At 35.3% G+C, this 24,435-nt stretch overlaps 6 protein-coding genes across 8 annotated transcripts; 4 read left to right on the top strand and 2 right to left on the bottom strand.

Annotated features, from left to right (window-relative positions):
• Positions 1 to 482: 482 nt before the first annotated feature.
• On the bottom strand, positions 483 to 4,007 carry LOC119988466 (50S ribosomal protein L13, chloroplastic). The gene is made up of 4 exons (XM_038833513.1): positions 3,671 to 4,007; positions 3,038 to 3,223; positions 1,719 to 1,889; positions 483 to 923 (listed from the first exon to the last, which is right to left on the bottom strand). The coding sequence occupies exons 1-4, from the start codon at positions 3,953 to 3,955 to the stop codon at positions 807 to 809; spliced, it is 759 nt and encodes a 252-aa protein (XP_038689441.1). The 5' UTR covers positions 3,956 to 4,007; the 3' UTR covers positions 483 to 806.
• Positions 4,008 to 4,883: 876 nt separating this feature from the next.
• On the bottom strand, positions 4,884 to 8,005 carry LOC119988632 (putative B3 domain-containing protein At5g66980). Of its 3 annotated transcripts, none has more exons than XM_038833741.1 (5): positions 7,704 to 8,000; positions 6,939 to 7,025; positions 6,650 to 6,737; positions 6,419 to 6,555; positions 4,884 to 5,464 (listed from the first exon to the last, which is right to left on the bottom strand). In XM_038833741.1, exons 1-5 carry the CDS (start codon positions 7,764 to 7,766, stop codon positions 5,210 to 5,212), a joined length of 630 nt encoding a protein of 209 aa, XP_038689669.1. In that variant the 5' UTR covers positions 7,767 to 8,000; the 3' UTR covers positions 4,884 to 5,209. The 3 variants fall into 3 exon arrangements, with proteins under 3 accessions (XP_038689669.1, XP_038689667.1, XP_038689668.1); XM_038833740.1 differs by adding an exon at positions 6,146 to 6,293 and having other exon boundaries at positions 5,331 to 5,464; positions 6,650 to 7,025; positions 7,704 to 8,005; XM_038833739.1 differs by having other exon boundaries at positions 6,650 to 7,025; positions 7,704 to 7,998.
• A 2,501-nt stretch (positions 8,006 to 10,506) lies between these two features.
• Positions 10,507 to 11,820, top strand: LOC119987707 (stemmadenine O-acetyltransferase-like). The gene has a single exon (XM_038832627.1). The coding sequence runs from the start codon at positions 10,507 to 10,509 to the stop codon at positions 11,818 to 11,820; it is 1,314 nt and encodes a 437-aa protein (XP_038688555.1).
• Positions 11,821 to 14,759: 2,939 nt separating this feature from the next.
• Positions 14,760 to 16,323, top strand: LOC119989688 (stemmadenine O-acetyltransferase-like). The gene is made up of 2 exons (XM_038835352.1): positions 14,760 to 15,034; positions 15,170 to 16,323. Exons 1-2 carry the CDS (start codon positions 14,965 to 14,967, stop codon positions 16,156 to 16,158), a joined length of 1,059 nt encoding a protein of 352 aa, XP_038691280.1. The 5' UTR covers positions 14,760 to 14,964; the 3' UTR covers positions 16,159 to 16,323.
• Positions 16,324 to 17,601: 1,278 nt separating this feature from the next.
• LOC119987706 (tabersonine-19-hydroxy-O-acetyltransferase-like) lies at positions 17,602 to 19,111 on the top strand. The gene is made up of 6 exons (XM_038832626.1): positions 17,602 to 17,918; positions 18,033 to 18,117; positions 18,255 to 18,429; positions 18,542 to 18,716; positions 18,815 to 18,915; positions 19,029 to 19,111. Exons 1-6 carry the CDS (start codon positions 17,602 to 17,604, stop codon positions 19,109 to 19,111), a joined length of 936 nt encoding a protein of 311 aa, XP_038688554.1.
• A 2,931-nt stretch (positions 19,112 to 22,042) lies between these two features.
• Positions 22,043 to 23,392, top strand: LOC119987705 (stemmadenine O-acetyltransferase-like). Its single transcript, XM_038832625.1, has one exon. It carries the CDS (start codon positions 22,043 to 22,045, stop codon positions 23,390 to 23,392), a length of 1,350 nt encoding a protein of 449 aa, XP_038688553.1.
• Positions 23,393 to 24,435: the final 1,043 nt, after the last annotated feature.

Below are 24,435 nucleotides of genomic sequence, written 5' to 3'. Positions count from 1 at the left end.
GTTAAGTCAGTGAGGATGGGGTAGTGTGGTGATGATGGGTTGATGAGGTGTCTTTTAATAGACAAGTGTTTTTTTTGCCTTTATTTGTAAAAAATAGGAAATTCTTATATTTAATTTATATAATAATTTTGTTAAAACCGTAGGGATTTCAAACTGTTAAATTTAATTATTTATCTTTAATTTTGCTATTTATTTGCTTAGGTTAAAAGTAACAATATAATTCCCCTGCATGTAATTTGTCACAATATTTAAAACAACATATATGTTATCAGCAAAAGTTGAACCAAACATTACAAACCATTCAAACAACATATCTGCTACTATTATTGTCTAGCATATCTGCTACCACCATATCTGCTAGTATACACTACTAACAAAATTGTGTACCAAACGGACTCTTAGCCTATATGCTACTCAAAATGGTGTGCCAAACACAATGTATGTTTCAAAGAGCAGTGTTAAGGGGAAGCCTAGAACGCCCATTAACAATGTAATTACGCTCAAAACAGAACAAACAGATCTTTCTTTACCAGGGAAACAGAACAAACTTACTGTTTTCTCCCTAGACTAGGGAGGGCATAAGTAAAACCATCCAATCAAGTTGTGTTTTTTTCAAGATTGCTTGTTCCAGATATACTACACACGGGAGAGAAAGTAACAATCTTAGGGATGAGAAAAAAAGGGCTTTTAGAATGCTAACCCAAAGCACGAAAGCCGTACTGGAGAAACAAAAATGCGAGAAGATACGAGTCCTGGACAGGAAGGATGATTGCTGACCAAGTCTGAAGCTACAATCTGTTTCATGTCTATGTCTGCTTTTGTATCCTCTTGTCTCTTATGGGGAGCTCAATGGGTTTTTGTGCTTCATGTGGATGCTCTGGGCCCTTGTAAACCTTGAGGTGGTTGAACAGTTGTCTGCCAAGCTGACAAAGAAAACCTTTCAGTTAGCTACGTTGAAGGAAATCGCCCACTAGAAAATATCATCGTCATTGCACAACAGAGCAATTAATTATTATATTTATGCATGCAGAGTAATCAAGAAATGCATTCTCATCTGAAGCAAAGAATGTTGCAAGATTAACACACATATGGCCACAGGAAGTGTTAGGACTGACACCCTGTAGCCAACAAATCACAGAATCAAAAACACAATGGGTGCATCTAAATATTTGACGATGAATGCGCCTAAATATTGTCTAAATATTTGACAATGGATAAGTTCATCCATTGGCTGCACATCCAACATCCTATTTTTTAAAAGAGACCTCAAAGTAAAATCAACAGGCTTCAAATAACTTTGTTGCAAAATTCTTGAGCACGATGCAATTTTTAGGAACCTAAAAAATGGTGGCATGTCATCATGTGAGTCATAACAACAAAAAAGAACATAAATGCAAAACACAATATGTCCAAGAACATGTAAGACACATACTTCCTCACAAAACATAAACAGAATCAAATAGCTCGTTAGATTTCTTAATCTGATTGAGTTATGAATAGAAACACTTTTTTTCCCTTTCCTCAACGAAGATGACGACTTTGTTACTTTTTTTTGAATGCACTTAATTACTTTTAGGAAAGGAATAAGAAACAACAATGTGCTGACAATATGATCTGTTTATGTAGCAACTCCATCATATATACAAAGGGAAAAAAATCAGAAAATTCAAAAATACTAAGACAAATATAGAAAAGAATAGTTAAACCTAATAGCTTACCCTCCCTTTAGGAAGCATGCCACGAACAGCATGTTCAATAATTCTTTCAGGAATTCTCTGCTGCAGCTGTTGGAATGTTTCCACTTTCATACCCCCAGGTCTTCCCGAATGCCTCCTATAGAGCTTTTGTGTTCTCTTCTTCCCAGATACAGCTACCTTGTCTGCATTAACCTTTAAGCACAAGAAAAATTGAAGTTAATATGTCATGAGTAATAGACAAACTACATTGCAAGAGACAGGTAAATCCTGCTAGTTGCTACTTAAACGGAACCTTGACAGAAATATTATACCGGAGAAACCCATTTTACCACAGATCTATGATGCCTACCCAGGCAACAAGCTTGCCAATATAGCAAAGATAACACCTGATGATGCTACAAAGATCTAAATCTCGACCCAAATTCTTCAGTAACTTTTTTCAGAAGTAATATATTCGTTAACAGCCAAGAGGGCCAACAGAAGTACACGGTAAAAAGCAAAGAACTACCATAGCCAAAAGGAAAAGAAAAGGTTAAAAATGCTGTAAAAGCACAAAAGAATAAAGAACCAAGAAAACAACATATCATCATCATCCGAACCTTTATCCCAAAATTTTGGGTTGTGTGTATGAGTCTATGAGAAAATCAACGAAAATCGCCATTCATATCTATCTAGGATTATACTTCCGTGAACTTCTATTGAATCATATAATTTCTTAGCACTTCAAGTCATGTCTTTTTGAGTCTTCTCGTTAGCTACCTACAAAGAAATGGCTTGAAATACTAAAAAGATACTGCTTGAAATGCTAAGAAGACTTAGAAGATATATGAATTAAATAGGAGTTGATGAAAGTATGATCATAGATAGAAATGAATAGCGGAAACGAATTCACGTACTGGATTCCGTTTATTTTCTCATAGACCCATGTAGCCGACCCTAAACTTTTGGGACAAAGACTTAGATGGCGATGATTATGACCAGGAAGAAACCTCACTACTTTATCTAGATGTAAAAGAAGAAGAAAACTTTGCCCCAAACTGATTTTCATTAAAAGAAAGTTTAACAGTGTTGAAATGACCCATTACTAATCGGGCCAAACACTACACCACATTGCTAAAGCAGGAGAAATGCTTATGTCTGATGATCTATGCTCATAAACGATGCAATTTCCTTTCAGCAAAGAAAACATGAAGAGAAGTATCAAAGAGGGAGATTAAGAGGTAAATACCCCTGGAATTCATAGTAAAAGTTCCTTCGATAAAACTCAATCCAGCACACAGAAGATAGACAGAGATGTGAACATATAAATGCAAATAAATATAAGAACAGACAGTACATACCACAATTACAAAGGCCCCCATGTCCACACTAGGAGTGAAAGTCGCCAAATTCTTTCCACGGATATGAATGGCAATTGTTGATGCCAGTCTCCCCAGAATTTTGTCTGTTGCGTCCACAATGTACCATGGCTTCTCCGTGTTGATATGATCTGCTGCTTTCGGATACCAAGTGGTATTCCATATGTCCTACAACATCAAAAGTCATACCTATCACTTGAAGCAATGTGACATTAAATAGCAGCAGAAATAAGTTCCGGAGAATTTTGAGAAACAAGTAGCGTACACTGAAAAACTAATTCTACACCAGAATCCCATTTTCCAGCAAATGTTAATGTAAATACTCAAAATTAATTTCCGTTTCATTTCTACACTTTCTCACCATAAAATAAAAATGAAGCACTCAGAAAATTTTTCAAGAATCGAATTTTCTTTTCCTGCACTTCAAATATTAAATTTCACTATCAGGACGGAATCTAATTGAAAATTCTTTTCATTTCCTGCTATTTTCTCGGGAAACAAACGAAGGTAAATGGAAGATTTTAAATAGAAAAACAGATGCAAATACGAATCACATGTACAGAAAGAAACATATATATGGAGAGAGAGGGAGGGAGAGGAGTGTTGGGGAAATACGGGGCCATTGACTTCAGACTCTTCGAACATCCATCGTTGATCAAGAGGAATATGAACGACGGCCTCAGCCTTGCTACGCACAGCCTGGAAATTGCGATTGGAGGCAGTACTGAAGGAAAATGCAGGGCGTACAGAAGGTCTTGAAGATGCCAGTGCGATGCCAAAAAAGGGAGTGCTCTTCTTCAGCGAACTCAGAAACGGGTTTGGCGGCAAAGAACAAGATGTTGATGGTGAGGAAGAAGATAGCATCAATGAAGAAGACGAAACACTGAGAACAATCGCCATTTCTCACTTCTTCTCGCTCTTTACCCTCTCCCCCTATCAACGTATCAGTCTGGAATCTGGATAAGACTTAAGAGTTGTATAAATTGGGCCTTTCAATCGTTGGCCCAGCCCATTTTAAGCAAATCATAACAAATCACACTATCTTCAAACAAAACCCCAAATTTATGAGACCTAAAACAAAAGCCCGGCTTTACTGGGCTCATTTACATCACTCATCGCATTCCAAGTTCCCAACCCGACCTGTAGTCTGTAGGAGTGGGAAAAAACCCAGTCTCTGAGTCAGTTCCCGGTCTGACAATAATACGTGTATATGAAATATTTACATGCCTGCATCCTATCCTAATCTGGATTGAATTTTGGACATACTTAATTGATCAACCCGAATTAGTTTAAATCCAAACAAATAACTCGGACAATAACCTAATCTGGATTGAATTTTGGACATACTTAATCTGCATCCTATCCTAATCTGGATTGAATTTTGGACATACTTAATTGATAACTAGAATTAGTTTAAATCCAAACAAATAACTCGGACAATAACCTAATCTGGGTTAAGGTACGAACAAATAAAACAAACAAAATTTTTATGTTCGGACCCAGTTGTAAACAAGACGAAAATTTTGTGTTTGAACCCAGATTTCGAACATATAATTTTGAAACCCAGATTTCGAACATATAATTTATGTCCAAACTTAGGTTAAATCAAGTCAAACAAATTCGATTATCCAGACCGGACAAAATTTTGTCATGCCTATTGACCTGTGAGCTTTAGTTGCACTCCGACTTTTTCAAATTACACACCGTTGTATCCACACCCCTCAAAAATTGATATATTTCTAACCACACCATAAGTGACTAAAAGCTTCAACATTTAAGAAGCACACCTAAAAAAAAAACACAGAGCCTAAAACATGGCAAACATGGATATCAACAGGGAACTGAGAGTTCAATCCTTAACTTCAAGATATTCAACCAGCTCAAAACTCAAAAACCTTAACCCCAAACTGCAACTAGTTTAGTTCAGCAATAAAATCCTTTTCCTATGTTTTTTGAGTCCAAATGCATTACACCTAGTTCAAACCACATCAACTTTGGTCTACCTTTACCTATCAGATTATCAGTATCCCATCTACATTTTCAACTCCATTTCCTCACTCATATATCCAGAAATTGAGGTTTAGATTCTACACGACCAATTCATCTTTCATTCCAACGGTGCCCGGAGACATGGGATCTACTTCAGCAGAGGTCCTATTTATGACGAAGAACTTGCACCCGCATTTGATGGCATTTCCTTGTACCATCAACAATTAACTCAATGATTAACTTGTCTTTCAATACTAGTTTGTGGAATTTTCGGAAATTTCCCCAACCGGCAGCAAGAAGAACTCTGCCATCCTTCCTGTGATTAATACGAACAGGCCATATTCTCCCATTTTCATCGCGAATCTCGACAATTTTGTTCAGTGTTATGCGATACTCTTGCAGCATTAACCTGGGAATATACTGAAAGCAGCAGAAATATCACAAAAAACAGATTAATCGACAGCAATGTCAAAATAAACAGATTGATCAGAAGCAATGTCAAAAAAACAGATTAATCAGAAGCAATATCAAAAAACAGATTCACATGAAGAGATTAAACTCACAGTTCATGACAATTAAATTGTAGTTGTAGGAAGAATAATATGGAGTAAACTATCATAGTATCATATTGGTCATGATATTTGGCTTCCGGAATGTAGATTGAAAAGCCAAATCGATGGAACTAAGGAACCCCAAAACAATCATACTAAAACAGTCACCAGTTTTCACACATCAAGCACTGCCGGTACGAATCTACCTCAAAATCCTAGTAAGTTTTAAAGCATGACAGCAGCACTCTTTCTACTGTTTGTATCTAAACAAGTTAAAATCATTGAAACACATGATCAATGTCTAGAAACAAGAAATAATATGATAATTGCATATGTCCAGAGATTAACTTGACAACCATAATTTGTCAAAAAATTTAAGAAACAAAGACTCATTCTACAATAACTCATCATAACTGACAGAAAGTGTATGGGAAGCAATTTTACAATAAGCTTCGCAAATTTTATCCTGAACTATGAATGTGAATCCATGCAAAACAACGAGGAACATTAATTTGAAGCTTCTAAACTTTTTTAATGATTAAAATATGACCTGCTATTGCTCATACAGTGTCACAGTCTTTGGAACACTACAAGCGTTTAATTTCTTCCACCAATCCCTGGTCAGAGTAATCAGTTGGATGATGTTGCGGACTGTAACAGTTATTAGGGGCTTCCAGTCGTTGTAATACCAAGAAAAACTGGATTTAATACATAACAAAGCAGCAAGCGTTTATTTTTCTGTTATTGTTCAACCAGATGCAGTGAAGACAATTTGATTGCATAAGAAACATAAAAATTTAATAGTACAAGAAGTAGAACTTACCAGAGTAGAAAATACTTTAGCCAATGTTGACACAAAGTGTGGGTTTTCTGGTACAACAAGCGATGCATATTTACACACATCACTTCGTTGGAGACTCTCCACAGTGGTGTATCTTTTGCATTTTACTCCCGATAAACCTGCAATTGCAGAAACAGTTTACCAAACAACAAATCAAAATAAACAATAAAAAAACCAATTTCTTTTTAATAAGAATTAAGGTCAGTAGACAACCGCCCGATTTCTCACTAGTCTTGGAGCCATTTTCGAAGTTCTTCCTCTTCCAGTTACTCGTCGGTTCTGGGATTTTCCCGGCTTCCTTCTGTAAGTGAGTTTTTGGCAAGGCATCACATAGAACATCTTTCTTTAAGCATCCATTTGTACCAAATATCTTCACATCAAATTGGCGCTTGCCATCAAAATTGAAAATGAGGAAATCCCCAAATTTCAAAGAGTGATCACTGGCAAATTCCTGCCAACCTTTTTTTATAAACAAACCTTTCTCATCTTCTTCAAGCCTCACCTTCCAATTCTTTCCCGCAAAATCTCTGAGGGTAGCATCGGCTGTTATGGTTCCCTTCAAAAGCCCAACAAAATCTGGTGGTATACACTGCCCAATAAGACTACTTCAAATTAACATAAGAGATCATAATATACAAATAGGCAACAAAGGCTAGTCATTAAAAAAATACCAAAGGCATAAACTGCTATCTACAAGTTCATAATTATTATGACAAATACAAGTCACATTACAAGATGAACATTAACATTGTTTGACAGTACTCTGCTTTAGTTGGTCCAAACAACCCATTGAGAATATAAATCAAAATTGTCATTAAAATTGAAAATTAAAAGGAATAAAGAGATCTACATGAATCTGTATCCTTGATTTAATCATTGACAGAAGCATGCCATGGTCCTACTGCCTGAATGAATCATGGAGATACTATTACTAAGCCATGATATAGAGAAGCTATTGTGACCATAAGAAATTCTGACACTTCAAGAGACAATTCTTTTTTGGGGACGGAAGAATGCATAAAAGGTTTCAACTTTTTCCTTTTGACAAAATTTTCTTTGCAACCAAACAAACATGTTTTACTAGAAGACAAAGGCAAAGGAACACATCAACGTATTAAGTTCGCACTGTCAATTTCCAGTCTCACGCCTGCAATAAAAATCAAAACTTACAACGAAAAACAGAGTTAAAATCTCAAAAAAAAAATAACAGAGAAACGATTAATTATTTCATGTTTTTCAGAAAAAATCAAAGGGGGAAGAGATGAACCATATGTTGAGCGCTGAACTCAGGTAGATAGACTTTGAAAAACTCAAGATCGCTTTGAGCCATTCCGTTTAGGTTCGTCAGCGTCAGTCACTGAATCTTTCTTCCCAACACTAAAAACCCTTGAAAACCCATGAAGCGAAAAGGGGGTGGTTCTTGAAATTTGCGTCCAAAAACAAACAAACAATCTCAGTGAGTCGTCTACGATTTCCTAAAGGTTGTGGATTGTGATGCGACTTCATAGTCGTGATCCGTCCGACTCCGATGTATTAAGTAATTGGATCCGATACGGATCCTATATATTATGGATTTTGTCCAATTTTTAAACATATGTAAAATCTAGGATACTTGAATTGTTTCTACTATTTTTAGATATTTTCTTAACTATTTTGATGAATTAAAGGATGGTAATGTGGAAAGTTGACCTTTTGTCGTCAGGAGCTAATCAAGAATGGCAAATTCTTCAATTTGATGTAAATTGTTTTTCCTTCAACATGATCCAACGAAGTATGTGAAGATTGACGAACATTTTATCAAAGAGAAACTTGAAGTTGGAGTCTTTATTTTTTCGTTTGTGAAGTTTGAAGATCAACTAGTAGAGATCCTCAATAAAGGGGTGGCTAATTGGGTGTTTTTCGACTCTCTTGACAAGTTCGGCATGTGTGATATTCATGCATCAACTTGAGGAGAGGTGTTACAATAAGTCAATAGTATATATGAGTAATATTTTTAGCAATTTCTTATTTATTGTAATTTTCTATGATCATGGGAAATATTCTGTTAGCTCCTATGATCATGAGAAATCTTTAGGATTCTCGTTGAATTAATTCTTTTTGTTTCTTTCTTCTGTTGTAGGCATGTTTGAATCTTTTTTTACAAGTAGTGGTCATGGGAAATCAATGTTGGATGATGGGTTATCAAGAAATAAGGAAAATAACGAAAAAATGAATGAGGTAATTTGACAAATAATTTTATACACACATTAAATTAATTAATTAATTAATTTGTACTTATATTTCTTGATTTATCCTTTGTGGTTTTGGGTTTCTGTTGTAGATAGAAATATTACAAGCTGAATTAGAGAGGAAGAGAGTAGAAAATGGAATTCTGAAACCCATGCTTAATCAGGTGAACAATGACTACTATGCCCTACAACTACATATTGTTGCATTAATGGAGAAAGGCATAGCCATGCCCCATTTCGAACAATAGCATGATTGGTTTTGGAGAGATATGTTGGGGCATAGCTACGCAATGAAGTCCAACTAGCTCGGGTAGATGTTAGGGAGAGGGTAATTCGGGTCGGAAGGAAAACAATCAAAGTGTCAATTGTGGACTTCTTTGTGATCAGTTTTGCCGAAGAGTCTTGTAATAAAAATTTTAATCCTATTAAATTTTAATAAAATTATTTGATTTGGCCTGTTTACTGTATTCTGCTTTGAACAACTGATCCAGGCGCAACTAGCAACCTTCTAACTTGATTTGACCACTGGGGTGGAGCTTTACTCGTACAGGATCACATTCTTAGGGAAAATGAAATATTCGATAAAACATTTAAAACTCAAACGCAATAATAAAATGTTTATCCATAAATTCTAAAACATAATTATAAATGGTATGTTTTTAGAAAACTATCCCAACATATTTCACTAAATCTGATCTGAAACTAACTGACTATGTGAATGTTACTTAGCTGATACTGTTGATAGAAAGAAGAGTACTAGAAGTTTTGCATATACTCTGGGTAATAATGATGTCTCTTGGGGTCCAATCTACAAAAGATTGTTGCTATTTTGACTATAGAAGTTGAGTATGTAGCCTTATATGAATCTGTAAAAAAGTTTGTCTGGTTGCAGAGTTTCTTTAAAGAGCTGGGCATTCTCTATAGTGACAGAGTGTCAATTCCTTTGCCAAGAATCCGGTGTTCCAGTCAAGAACGAAACACATTCAGATCACGTACGATTTTATTCGGTATTTACTTGATGAGAGTATTCCTATTATTTTTATTTCTCTTTGAAAATAGTGAAATCTCTACAGCTATGTAGACGTAGGCAGATCATCGAACTAGGTAAATCTTTTGTCTGTTCATCTTCTTCACCTACTGCCTACCGTTGCGCTGTTTCCGTCCCATCAGACCACCACCAACCGAGCACAAAGCAAGACGGCGCACCAAAGTAGTCGCCGACTCGCTGCAACCCGCGGCCGCGACGGCATAGCGCACCTGAGTGAACCGACCCCTCCCTGTACTCCCATTGTTTATTAAGTGGAGTAATACATTTGGGTAATCACCCCCGTTTGAAAGATAAATCCACTTAGCCCCCCACTTGGTCCAATTTCATTCCATCTCATATGGAAATTAATGGTTGCAATCATATTTGCTAATTTGATATGACATGACTACATATGCATTAACTACTGCTCCCCACTCCCTTCTTTTTATTTTTATTTGATAAATTTATCTATATTGTTTATGATAATATCAAAATTACTCCTCCAACAATAAGTTAACACATGTCACCCTAATAGATAAATTACTCCACCTCGGCACATCACCTCAGGCATAACCTCAAGAATCTGAGGTGACCAAACACCTCAAGAACTGAGATTTCCCATTTGTTACAATAGATGGGTTCTTACTCACCTCCCACCAGCTATAGGCCTCCCACCACCACTTTTTTTATGTCTATCTAAAAGAAATTAATTATCTAATTACTTAAATGAATGGTGGAAAATTTTCATGTGTATATATAAACACATAATTGCAAAGATCATGATTTGCAAGTGATTCGTCAATAAATTAAAGAAAATGGAGATTGAGATAATATCAACAGAGTGCATCAAACCCTCTTGTCCAACACCTCATCATCTTAGAACCTACAAGATCTCTCTGGTTGATCAATTTGGCGCTCCAGTCTTAGTTTCCAGCATCCTTTTCTATCCACCAATCAAAGCTACCTCCATCTCCATATCCAAGAGATCACAAGTCCTAAAACAATCTCTATCAAGCACTCTCACTCTTTATTATCCCATCGCTGGTAGGTTCATTGACAATCTTTCCATTGATTGTAACGATGAGGGACTTTGTTATAAGGTGGCTAGAGCTAATTGCGGTTTGCACGATTATCTCAAGCACCCTGATCATATATTGAAACTCACTAAATTTGTGCCTGGGGAAATCATTTGTTGTGAAACAACTCCAGGTGGTGATGTTCTTATGATACAAGAAACTGTGTTTGCTTGTGGTGGTTTTGCTATAGGCATAGTTACTCCACACCATATATTTGATGCAACGTCTTTAATAGTATTCCTCAAAGCTTGGACTACAATGGTTCAAGAAGGAGTAGCGATACCTCCCGATTTCAGCTCCTCATGTTTGTTTCCTCAAAACCCTAAATTTCCAAATGATGTGATGAGCTCGATTATACCAAGCCAGGTATATGGTCGAGATGGTAACTTTGTTTTCAGGAGGTTCGTGTTTGAAGAATCAACTGTAAACAATCTTAAATCCGAAGCATCAAGCTCCGGAGTGCGTAACCCAACACGCGTAGAGGTTGTGCTTGCATGCCTCTTTAGATGTGTCATGTCTGCATTGAAGGCAAAATATGGTGCCCGAAAATCAATTTTGATGTCTACTTCGGTGAACTTGCGATCGAGGGCTGTGCCACCATTACCGAAAACAAGTGTGGGATGTTTAGTTTTGATAGTACCCGTTTTAATTGGCGAGGAAACAGATTTATGTGCTTTCGTGGGCCGGGTGAGAGAAAGTGTATCCACAATCAATGGTGATTTTTTGAAGAGCCTTCAAGGTGCTGAAGGAATGCAGCGATTTTTGGAGTTTGCGACAAAGACTCGTGAATCATATTCTAAGGCTTTGTCTGACGGAGCCGAATTTATTGTTTTTAATAGCTGGTGTAACGGAGGCATGAACGATGTTGATTTTGGTTGGGGGAAACCGATATGGTTTCCAACTATTCCTCTGGGGGTTCGTGGATCTGTGATTAGTCTCTTGGATGCTAGAATGAGTAATGGAGTAGAAGTATGGATGGCACTGGAAGAAGAAATCATGTATGCGGTAGAGCATGATGAGGAACTCTTTTCATTAGCCTCAGTAAATCACTAAATCCAAGTCCTCTAGAAATTGATTCATTGAAGTCAAACCTTTGATCTATATCACTTCTGTTGTTATGCTTTGTTTTACTTACTTTTCTATTTTTGTTTTTCTCAATGCCATGTCAAAATAGTTTGTTAATGTGTTTTCCTTAAAGTTGTTTGTTTTTGTCGATTTCAAGTACGTTAATAAAAGATATCCTTCCTGTGCATGCACTCATCTATTTCAAAATAATTTATCAATGTATTTTATATTAAAGACTATATATAATTGTTTGTTTTTGTCGATTTCAAGTACGTTAATAAAAGAAATATCCTTCCTGTGCATGCACTCATCTATTTCAAAATAATTTATCAATGTATTTTATATTAAAGACTATATATAATTGTAGGCAGAGTAATATAACTTTAGTGTTTTAATTATTAAGTGCATATACTAAACTTAATTTAATTATTGAAAATAATAGAAAAATGAAACAAATCATTTATAAAGGTAAGCATAAAAAATTATATTTCAACTAATTTAAGAATATAGTTCTTTCCATAAAATGATTTTGAAAAAAATAAATGGAAAATTGTATCTCAATTAGATAAGATTGTAATTATTTTTTTCATAAATTAAGTTACCTTTGTTTTAAAATTTTCCTATTTTTGGCCACCCTCAAACCTGAAATCTGACCATCCCCACCCTTTTCCAACCAGAACCATGCCCCGAAACTAGTGGTACAAACGTGCCGAGCTATTCAACGGCTACTTGTGGGCAGCGCTTTAAGGGCTCTGCTCGAGCTCAACCTATTTAATGAAAGAGCTGAGCTTGAACCTCTTTTCAAACTCGTTTACTAAAAGGGCCGAGTTTAAGCTTAGCAAGCTCGACTCATAAGCCTGAGTGTCTATTCATCTAACATAAAATATTACTATATATCTTATACATAAATATATTAATATAACTGATTTTGTTATATTTAAGTATTTTTAAAGTTGAATTTGACTTATCGTAGGTATTAGGTATTTATGACAAGAGAGATTATTTCTAAATATTAAATAAATTTTTAAAATTTAAAATTTTTGGCATAAACAGGCTTTTAAAGAGCCAAGCTTGAGCTTTAGCATTTCTTAATTAGCCAAGCCTAAGCTCAATATTTTCATGTCTACAAACCTCGAGCTCAGATAGTGCTCGACAAAAATAGATAGTCAAACCTAAGTATGCCAAGGCCCGGTTCAGCCCATTTACACCCCTATCCAAAACATTCCCATTCACTTGTGTCCCTAATTGGAGTGTTGTTGACCCGAATTTGATTAGGATCAATTTGCGACAAAACGCAACCCTCCGACTTGAAGAGCATCACACGGGGAGTTAGGACCCCAACGGACACCCCAAGTCTACTTTGGGGAATTTTAGTGTGCACGATTGGATGGTAGAAATTATAAATGATTGAAAAATACTTTAATAAATTATAAATTGAAACCGGATGGAGATTATAAGTTGATTGGTAAACCCGAATTGTGGATTCTGGTTGTATTTTTGGTGAGCGATGTTTTGTTAAGTAAATGAGTAGTTGAGACGCTTTCTGTAAATATTGGGACGGTAGGACACATTTAGTAATCGTAACGACGTTTTCCGTAAATGAGTAGTTGAGACGCTTTTTGTAAATGAGTAATCGTAACGGCGCTTTCTGTAAATATTTACAAGGATATTGTGGAATATTGGGACGGTACAACACATTTAGTAAAATCCTAAGTTTTGGGGGGTTTATTTGAACTAATCTTGAAATTTTGAGTATAATTTAAAACCTAAAGTTGGAGTGAAATTGAGATTATTCAAAAAGTTTAGGGGTGAGTACAATCTTCTATCTCTTGTACTCTTGATCTTAGAAACTCTCTGAAAATCATAGTAGACTGAAACACCATTGTTGGACGTAGGATCTCATATTGAGTTCGAACCATGTTAAATTCTGTATTATTCTTCTTTCTATTATCTCTTTACTTTACTTTACTGCTATATTTGCTTGGTTTCTTGTGTTTGCATGATCTAATTAGCTCGGGTATATCACATTTGCCGATGTAGCTCTTAGGAAATGTTTGAAATTGTAGATCTAGATCTAGAATAACATAAAATAACTATAACTAGTCCATAATTATCGTTAAATTAAATAAATTATCATCTTGATTAGTGTTTGTTTGAACTAACAGCTGCATTATCTCTCAGGACATGTCAAATTATAAATGTTATCTAGGCATGTATGATTCAAAGGAATCACATGCATGAATGTGGAGTTGTTGTACGTAGGCATTGCGAGTCATACAAGTTGCATTAAAATATTCCTTAACACAATCGAAATATTCTTAAAATTGCCAAATCCATCACATTTGCTAACGAATCAATAAAACATTTGACGAAAGGGTAGATGTAGAGGAAGAAATCACCTCTCTCTCTCTCTCTCTCTCTATATATATATATATATATATATATATTAGGCTCAAAATAATTGTAAATAATTGCCTTTTTGTTTATTCTTGTTAGCACCTATACGTCGTAGTACTCGAAGAACCATGAGAATTAAATCTTTGGTTATTTCGGGTAAGCTTCACCAACCAATATGAAATTAAGTGAAACTAGCTGGACTAACAAAAATTACAATATAATGGTGATATATAATAGTTATATAAGGGGGTTTGTGCGCATATATATATATATATATATGCAGAGATGCTAGTTGTGCACAGGCATAAATATACAGACGCACAAGATCATGCCAGTTGTACACATGCACAAAGGTCAAATTTCTCCAGCTACAGTTATCTTCATCCGAAACGGGAATATATATATATATATATATATATATATATGTATGTATGTATGTGTGTATGTATGTATGTATGTATCTGTGAGTGTATATATGTGTTATTAGACCACAGATGAATGGTGGAAAATTTCATGTGTATATATAAACACATCATACAAAGATCTTGACTTCCAAGTGATTGATCAAGAAATTACAATGGAGATTGAGATAATCTCAAGAGAGTGCATCAAACCCTCTTCTCCAACACCTCATCACCTAAGAACCTACAAGATCTCTCTGGTTGATCAATTTGGCGCTCCAGCGTTAGTTTCCAGCATCCTTTTCTATCCACCATCCAAGCTAGCTCCCTCTCCATGTCCAAGAGATCACAAGTGCTAAAACAATCTCTATCAAGCACTCTCACTCTTTATTATCCGATCGCTGGTAGGTTCATTGACAATCTTTCCATTGATTGTAACGATGAGGGACTTTGTTATACGGTGGCTAGACTTAATTGTGGTTTGCATGATTATCTCAAGCAACCTGATCATATCTCTAAACTCCCTAAATTCGTGCCAGAGGAAACCATTTGTTGTGAAACAACTCCAGGTGGTAATGTTGTGATGATACAAGAAACTGTGTTTGCTTGTGGTGGTTTTGCTATAGGCATAGTTACTCCACACCATATATTTGATGCAACTTCTTCAATAGTATTCCTCAAAACTTGGGCTACAATGGTTCGAGAAGGAGTAGCGATACCTCCCGATTTCAACTCCTCCTTTTTGTTTCCTCAAAACCCTAAATTTCCAAATGATGTGATGAGCTCAATTATACCAAGCCAGGTATTTGGTAGAGATGGTAACTTTGTTTTTAGGAGGTTCGTGTTTGAAGGATCAGCTGTAAGCAATCTTAAATCCAAAGCAGCAAGCTCTGGAGTGCGTAACCCAACACGCGTAGAGGTTGTTCTTGCATTCCTCTTTAGATGTGTCATGTCTGCATTGAAGGCAAAATATGGTGCCCAAAAATCAGTTTTGATGTCTACTTCGGTGAACTTGCGATCGAGGGCTATGCCACCATTACCGAAAACAAGTGTGGGATGTTTAGTTTTGCTAGTACCCGTTTTAATTGGTGAGGAAACTGATTTGTGTAGTTTCGTGGGCCGGGTGAGGGAAAGCGTATCCACAATCAATGGTGATTTTTTGAAGAGCCTTCAAGGTGCTGAAGGAATGCAACGATTTTTAGAGTTTGCGACAGAGACTCGTGAAACATATTCTAAGGCTTTGTCCGATGGAGCGGAATTCATGGTGTTTAATAGCTGGTGTAACGCAGGCATGTACAATGTTGATTTTGGTTGGGGAAAGCCGATATGGTTTCCATCTATTCCTACAGCGGTTCGTGGATCTGTGATTGGTCTCTTGGATGCTAGAATGGATAATGGAATAGAAGCATGGATGTCACTGGAAGAAGAAATCATGTATGCGGTTGAGCATGATGAGGAACTCCTTTCATTAGCCTCAGTAAATCCAAGTCCTCTAGGAATTGATTCATTAATGAAGTCGAACCTTTGATCTATCCATCTATGTGACTTCTCTTGTTATGCTTTGTTTTGCTTACTTTTTCTTTTCTTTTTTTTTTCTTAATTCCATGTCAAAATAGTTTGTTAATGTGTTTTCCTTAAAGTCGTTTGTTGTGATCGATTTCAATTACATTAATAAAAGATTTCTCCTTCCTGTACATGCACTCATCTGTTAAGCTTTCTTTTCTTTTCTTTTTTTCGATTCCATAACAAAATAGTTTAGCAATGTTTTTTATATTAATATATATATATATATATATTTAGAAGGAAAATATCATTAACCAAAAAACTAGCTACAAAAGATGGATCTGGTCTCTCCTAACTAGAGAGCCAATTTCCACCGGACAATTGTCAAGCCAAATAGACTGACCATTACCATGCTTAGCCATCCTTACCAATGAATGAGCTACAGCATTACCCAAGCGAGGAACATGCTGACAATGAGTAACTCCAATAGTCCGCATCAAAGACTTCGCCTCCCAAACTAAGTGACGCATACGGGACTCAAGGTAATCCTCCTTTTGAAGGGCATGAACAACATTAGTGGAGTCCACCTCAATCATAAAAATATATATATATTGTTATAAGCATATTAATATAACTTTAGTGGTTTAATTATTAAGTGCATGTATTAAACTTTATATAATTTAATTATTAAGTGACCACACAAGTCATAGTCCTATGTTCCTACGATTTTGTGAAGCATACAAAATTTTCTTTTGGTCTCAGTTTAGTATCAAATCATTTAAATATATATCAGTTATTAAAAAATATTAACTACGCCAATAGATATTCAATCATGAAAAAAATAATCTGAGTTAACATAAACAAAATTATTGAATATACATATATAGTTACACTACAATTAGCCACTCATGTTATTACAACGCAAGAAAATAGAAGCAATAAAATTCGTATAAGCAAGAAGATCAAACACAAGAGAAAGCTAGTAATCTTTGCCGTCAAATTCATTCTTCTAATTCTTCCTAGCGTCTTTCCTTGTGTCGTGCGGCTGCTTTTTTAAATCAATGATGTGCGGCTACTCATATATATATATATATATATCCTCAAACACTGGTTGGCCTTCCACTTAGGTATTCAACAAGTAGGTTAGAGATCATCCTCATATATTATTTAGTCAATTAATCTTATAATATCAATAAATTATTTTGTAATCCAGTGTTACTATAATGGGCATACCTAATACGTTGTTCCAAAGATATCACAATGATAATTTAATGTAACTAATAGAATAATAGTATGGGGTTTACGAACCAACTCCTAGTCTAATTGGTTAGGAGGGAGTCTTTCTTCATTAGACGTTGTGAGCCTATACACAAAATTACTTTGTGCACACCAGAAGGATACTGATTATGGGTTCCAATGTCTTAAAAGAAAGGAAGAACAGTATAATAATAGATATAAAAGATTTACAATGGAGATTGAGATAATCTCAAGAGAGTGCATCAAACCCTCTTCTCCAACACCTCATCACCTTAGAACCTACAAGATCTCTCTGGTTGATCAATTTGGCGCTCCAACGTTAGTTTCCAGCATCCTTTTCTATCCACCAATCCAAGCTAGCTCCCTCTCCATGTCCAAGAGATCACAAGTGCTAAAACTATCAAGCACTCTCACTCTTTATTATCCGATCGTTGGTCGGTTCATCAACAATCTTTCCATTGATTGTAACGATGAAGGACTTTGTTATACGGTGGCTAGACTTAATTGTGGTTTGCATGATTATCTCAAGTAACCTGATCATAGCTCGAAACTCCCTAAATTCGTACAAGAGGAAATCATTTGTTGTGAAACAACTCCAAGTGGTAATGTTATGATGATACAAGAAACTGTGTTTGCTTGTAGTGGTTTTGCTATAGGCATAGTTACTCCGCACCATATATTTGATGCAACTTCTTCAATAGTATTCCTCAAAACTTGGGCTACAATGGTTCGAGAAGGAGTAGCATACCTCCCGATTTCAGCTCCTCCTTTTTGTTTCCTCAAAACCCTAAATTTCCAAATGATGTGATGAGCTCAATTATACCAAGCCAGATATATGGTAGAGATGGTAATCTTATTTTCTAGAGGTTCGTGTTTGAAGGAGCGGTTGTAAGCAATCTTAAATCCAAAGCAGTAAGCTCTGGAATGCGTAACCCAACATGCGTAGAGGTTGTGCTTGCATTCCTCTTTAGATGTGTCATGTCTGCATTGAAGGCGAAATATATATGGGGCCTAGAAGTCAATTTTGATGTCTACTGCGGTGAACTTGCGATCGAGGGTTGTGCCACCATTACTGAAAACAAGTGTGGGAAGTTTAGTTTTGCTAGTACCCGTTGTAATCGGTGAGGAAAAAGATTTGTGTAGTTTCCTAGGTCAGGTGAGGGAAGTCGTATCCACAATCAATGGTGATTTTGTGAAGAGCCTTCAAGGTGCTCGAGGATTGCAGCGATTTTTGGAGTTTGAGGCAGAGACTCGTGAATCATACTATAAGGCTTTGCCCGACGGAGCCGAATTCATTGTATTTAATAGCTGGTGTAACGCACGCAGGCATGTACGATGTTGATTTTGGTTGGGGGAAGCCAATATGGTTTCCAACTATTCCTCTGGGGATTCGTGGATCTGTGATTCGTCTCTTGGATGCTTAGAATGAGTAATGGAATAGAAGAATGGGTGGCACTGGAAGAAGAAATAATGTATGCGATAGAGCATGATGAAGAACTCCTTTCATTAGCCTCAGTTAATCCAAGTCCTCTAGGAATTGATTCCTTTAAAGTGAAACCTTTGATCTATCCATCTGTCACTTATGTTGTTATTACTTATTTTTCTTCTTTTGTTTTTCTCAATTCCTTGTTAATGTAGTTTCCTTAAAGTTGTTTGTTTTTATCGATTTCAAGTACGTTATTAAAAGAAATATCCTTCCTGTGCATGCACTCATCAATTAAGTTTTTTTTTTCTTTTAATTTTTGCAATTCTATTTCAAAATAATTTATCAATGTATTTTATATATGTTAAAGAATATATATAATTGTAAGCAGAGTAATATAACTTTAGTGTTTTAATTATTAAGTGCATATACTAAACTTAATTTAATTATTGAAACAATAGAAAAATGAAACAAATCATTTATAAAGGCAAGCATAAAAAATTATATTTCAACTAATTTAAGAATATAGTTTTTTTCCATAAAATAATGAAAAATTGTATCTCAATTAGATTAGATTGTATTTTGTTTTCATAAATTAAGTTACTTTGCTGTTTAAATTCTCTTTTGTCAACTTTGGTGTGCTGAAAGCAACCGCTATCAAATTAGATGAGATACCAGTTGTACACATGCGCAAAGGTCAAATTTCACCAGCTCCAGCTCCAGCTCCAGTTATACATGTGTTTATGTATGTATGCATATGTAAACGCATCATTGCAAAGATCTTGATAGTGCTCGACAAAAATATGGAGAGCCGAGCCAAGTATGCCAAGGCCCGGCTCAGTCTATTTACACCCCTATGAAAAACACTCTTATCTGTTTGTGACCCTATAATTAGACTGTTGTTGACCCGAATTTGATTAGGAACAATGAACGACGAAATGCAACTCTCCGACTTGAAGAACACCACACGGGGACACCAACGGGCATTCCAAGTCTTCTTTGGGGAATTTTACTGTGCACGATTGGAAGGTATAAGTTTATAATTGACTGAAAAAATACTTTAATAAAATTGTAAATTGAATCCAGATGGAGATTATAAGTTGATTGGTAGACCCCGAATCGTAGATTCAAGTTGTATTTCTGGTTGACCAATATGAGGGATATTTTGTTATGTAAATGAGTAATTGAGACGGATCCGGTTATTGACTAGCAATGGCGCTTTCTGTAAATATTTGGCAACTTGTTACACTAAGAATATTGCAAGGATATTGTGGAATAACATTGGGATGGTAGGAGACATTTAGTAAAATCCTAAGTTTTTAGGAGTGTATTTGAACTAATCTTGAAATTTTGGGTATGATTAAAAACCCTAAGGTTGGAAAGTGTTTCGCTCAAGTGACTGTTAACTGAGAAGATTTTTAGAGCTGTTATAAATAAAAGTTGCGAGAGTTAATTTGTAATAGAGAAAAACATAGAGAGATACAAGCTATGAAAGAGGAGATGGATTCGCTTAACTTGGACACTTCTTGACAAGCCTAGAAATCAAAATACAGTATGTTGCAAGTAGATATTCAAAAGAAAAGAAGGCATTGTTGGGACAGACAAGAGGTGACATGATAAGGCGTGACTTTTAGTTAAGGGTTTCACACAACAAGAGGGAACCAACTTCAATTATTTACTCGTCAGTGGTGAAACATACATCCATTCGATGTTGAAATTTGTAGACTACTATATATAGAACTAGAATAACATAAAATAACTATAACTAGTCCATAATTATCATTAAATTATAATAAATTATCATCTTGGTTTTTGCTCAAACTAACATATGAATTATCTCTCGGAAACGGAAATACTATACATCCATAAAATAAGTATCCATAAACTTACATAAACATGTGACATACTTATGTGGGTTCTTTAATAAAGTTTTTTTTTTTTTAATCTATGTGGCATGCCCTTTTTATTTGTCACATAGATTATATAAGTTTATGGATGAGAAAATTATGAACATATATCATTTTGACTCCGGAAATATCAAATTATAAATGTTATTTATGCATGCATGTGGAGTTGCTGTACGTAGGCATTGCGAGTCATACAAGTTGCATTAAATATAAATTCCTTACAAAATCGAAATGTTCTGATTCCACCACCGCTAAGAATACAAAATTGTATTCTTAAAATTGCCAAATCCATCACATTTGCCAACGAATCAATATAATATTTCACGAAAGGGTAGGTATAGAGGAAGAAATCAACTATATATGGGTCAATTAGGCTCAATATATATATATATATATACACACACACACAGAGATGCTGATTTTGGTTGGGGGAAGACGATATGGTTTCCATCTATTCCTACACTGGTTCGTGGAACTGTGATTGGTCCCTACGATGCTAGAATGGGTAATGGAATAGAAGCATGGGTGACTTTGGAAGAAGAAATCATGTATGCGGTTGAGCATGATGAGGAACTCCTTTTATTAGCCTCAGTAAATCCAAGTCCTCTAGAGATTGATTCATTGAAGTGAAACCTTTGATCTATCCATGAATGTAATTTCTGCTGTCATGCTTTGTTTTCCTTACCTTAATTTCCTTTTTTATTTAATTCCATTTCAGAATAGTTTATTAGTGTATTTTCTATAAAATTGTTTGTTCTCTAGGATTAATAATAATATTTCAACCAAGTTAATATTAGCGCTTTCCATAAATTGATTATAAATATATATATGTAGGGCTCACTTTACATATAATCATGACAGTGTGTGGCCAGTATTTGAATAAAGAAATTCATAATTTTAATGCTGATTGATGAGTGAATAATTTATTTTAATTATTTTTTATAAATTATTTAGACAAACTATTAATTTAACAAAACTATTGCGGTTCTAGTAGAAGTTCATATGTGTCTAAGGAGAAGAAGCATGATAATTAAATCCAAAAGTGATGGAAATTAAGAAAAACTAGAATAACTAAAATTACATATGGTGGTGATACATGATAGATATATAAGGGTACATATAAAATTACAGACATTACACGCATGTGTGTGTATAGGGTTTAGACCCTAAACCTCTATACCCTATACACACACAGAGATGTCAGTTGTACACATGCGCAAAGGTCAAATTTCACCAGCTCCAGCTTCAGTTATATATGTATGCATATGTAAACGCATCATTGCAAAGATCTTGATTTGCAAGTGATTGATCAATAAAAGAAAATGGAGATTGAGATAATCTCAAGAGAGTGCATCAAACCCTCTTCTCCAACACCTCATCACCTTAGAACCTACAAAATCTCTCTGGTTGATCAATTTGGCGCTCCATCTTTAGTTTCCAACGTTCTTTTCTATCCACTAATCCAAGCTACCTCAGTCTCCATATCCAATAGATCACAAGTGCTAAAACAATCTCTATCAAAAACTCTCACTCTGTACTATCCGATCGCTGGTAGATTCATCGACAATCTTTCCATTGATTGTAACGATGACGGACTTTGCTATACGGTGGCTAGACTTAATTGTGGTTTGCATGATTATCTCAAGCAACCTGATCATATCTCGAAACTCCCTAAATTCGTGCCAGGGGAAATCATTTGTTGCGAAACAACTCCAGGTGGTAATGTTGTCATGATACAAGAGACTATGTTTGCTTGTGGTGGTTTTGCAATAGGCATAGTTACTCCGCACCATGTATTTGATGCAACGTCTTTAATAGTATTCCTCAAAGCTTGGGCTACAATGATTCGAGAAGGAGTAGCGATACCTCCCGATTTCAGCTCCTCCTTTTTGTTTCCTCAAAACCCTAAATTTCCAAATGATGTGATGAGCTCAATTATACCAAGCCAGATATATGGTAGAGATGGTAACTTTATTTTCAGGAGGTTCATGTTTGAAGGATCAGCTGTAAGCAATCTTAAATCCAAGGCAGCAAGCTCTGGAGTGCGTAACCCAACACGCGTAGAGGTTGTGCTTGCATACCTCTTTAGATGTGTCATGTCTGCATTGAAGGCGAAATATGGTGCCCAGAAGTCAATTTTGATGTCTATTGCGGTGAACTTGCGATTGAGGGTTGTGCCGCCATTACCGAAAACAAGTGTGGGATGTTTAGTTTTGCTAGTACCCGTTTTAATTGGTGAGGAAACTGATTTGTGTAGTTTCGTGGGCCGGGTGAGGGAAAGCGTATCCACAATCAATGGTGATTTTGTGAAGAGCCTTCAAGGTGCTCGAGGATTGCAACGATTTTTGGAGTTTGCGGCAAAGACTCGTGAATCATACTCGAAGGCTTTGTCTGATGGAGCCGAATTCATTGTGTTTAATAGCTGGTGTAACGCAGGCATGTACGATGTTGATTTTGGTTGGGGGAAGCCGATATGGTTTCCAACTATTCCTCTGGGGATTCGTGGATCTGTGATTAGTCTCTTGGATGCTAGAATGGGTAATGGAATAGAAGCATGGGTGACTTTGGAAGAAGAAATCATGTATGCGGTAGAGCATGATGAGGAACTTCTTTCATTAGCCTCAGTTAATCCAAGTCCTCTAGGAATTGATTCATTGACGTCAAACCTTTGATCTATCCATCTATGCATGACTTATGTTGTTATGCTTTGTTTTTCTTCTTTTGTTTTTCTCAGTTCCTTGTTAATGTATTTTCCTTAAAGTTGTTTGTTTTTGTCGATTTCAAGTACGTTAATAAAATAAATATCCTTCCTTTGCATGTACTCATCTATTAAGTTTTTTTTTTCTTTTAATTTTTCCAATTCTATTTCAAAATAATTTGTCAATGTATTTTATGTTAAAGAATATATATAATTGTAAGTAGAGTAATATAACTTTCGAAAATGACTTATATCCCTAACATTTTCGTCCATAATCTGCCATAACAATATGACGTTATCTAATTACATTCAATTTTGTTATTACGTTGTCTAATTATAGTGACTTTCATTATTGCATTGTCTAATTACATTGACTTTCGTTATTACGTTGTCTAATTACATGTTATGATTGAATTTGTTAGGGATACGTAACGCTCCCTTATAACTTTAATGATTTAATTATTAAGTGCATATACTAAACTTAATTTACTTACTGAAAAAATAGAAAAATGAAACAAATCATTTATAAAGATTGTAATTTTTTTCTTAAATTAAGTTACTTTGCTTTTTAAATTCTCTTTTGTCAACTTTGGTGTGCTGAAAGCAACCACTATCATGCGTGTATTTGTGAGTCAATATTCAACAATTAAGTGCATATACTAAACTTAAGTTAATTATTGAAAAAAATAGACCAATGAAACAAATCATTTATAAATGGTAAGCATAAAAAATTATATAAAATGATTTTGAAAAAATAATGAAAAATTGTATCTCAATTAGATAAGATTGTAATTTTTTCATAAATTAAGTTACTTTGCTTTTTAAATTCTCCTTTGTCAACTTTGGTGTGCTGAAAGCAACCACTGTCATGCGTGATCTTCATGCATGTATTTGTGAATCAATATTCAACAATTAAGTGCATATGCTAAACTTAATTTAATTATTGAAAAAAATAGACAATTGAGCAATTGGTTGAGTGACAATGACTTTGCATGTCTCTGACTTTAGGTCATGCAT

This window comes from Tripterygium wilfordii, chromosome 21 (genome assembly GCF_013401445.1).
Source record: "Tripterygium wilfordii isolate XIE 37 chromosome 21, ASM1340144v1, whole genome shotgun sequence".
Taxonomy (NCBI): domain Eukaryota; kingdom Viridiplantae; phylum Streptophyta; class Magnoliopsida; order Celastrales; family Celastraceae; genus Tripterygium; species Tripterygium wilfordii.
Note: the sequence above shows the minus strand (reverse complement) of the source record. Positions and strands in the feature narration are given on the sequence as shown.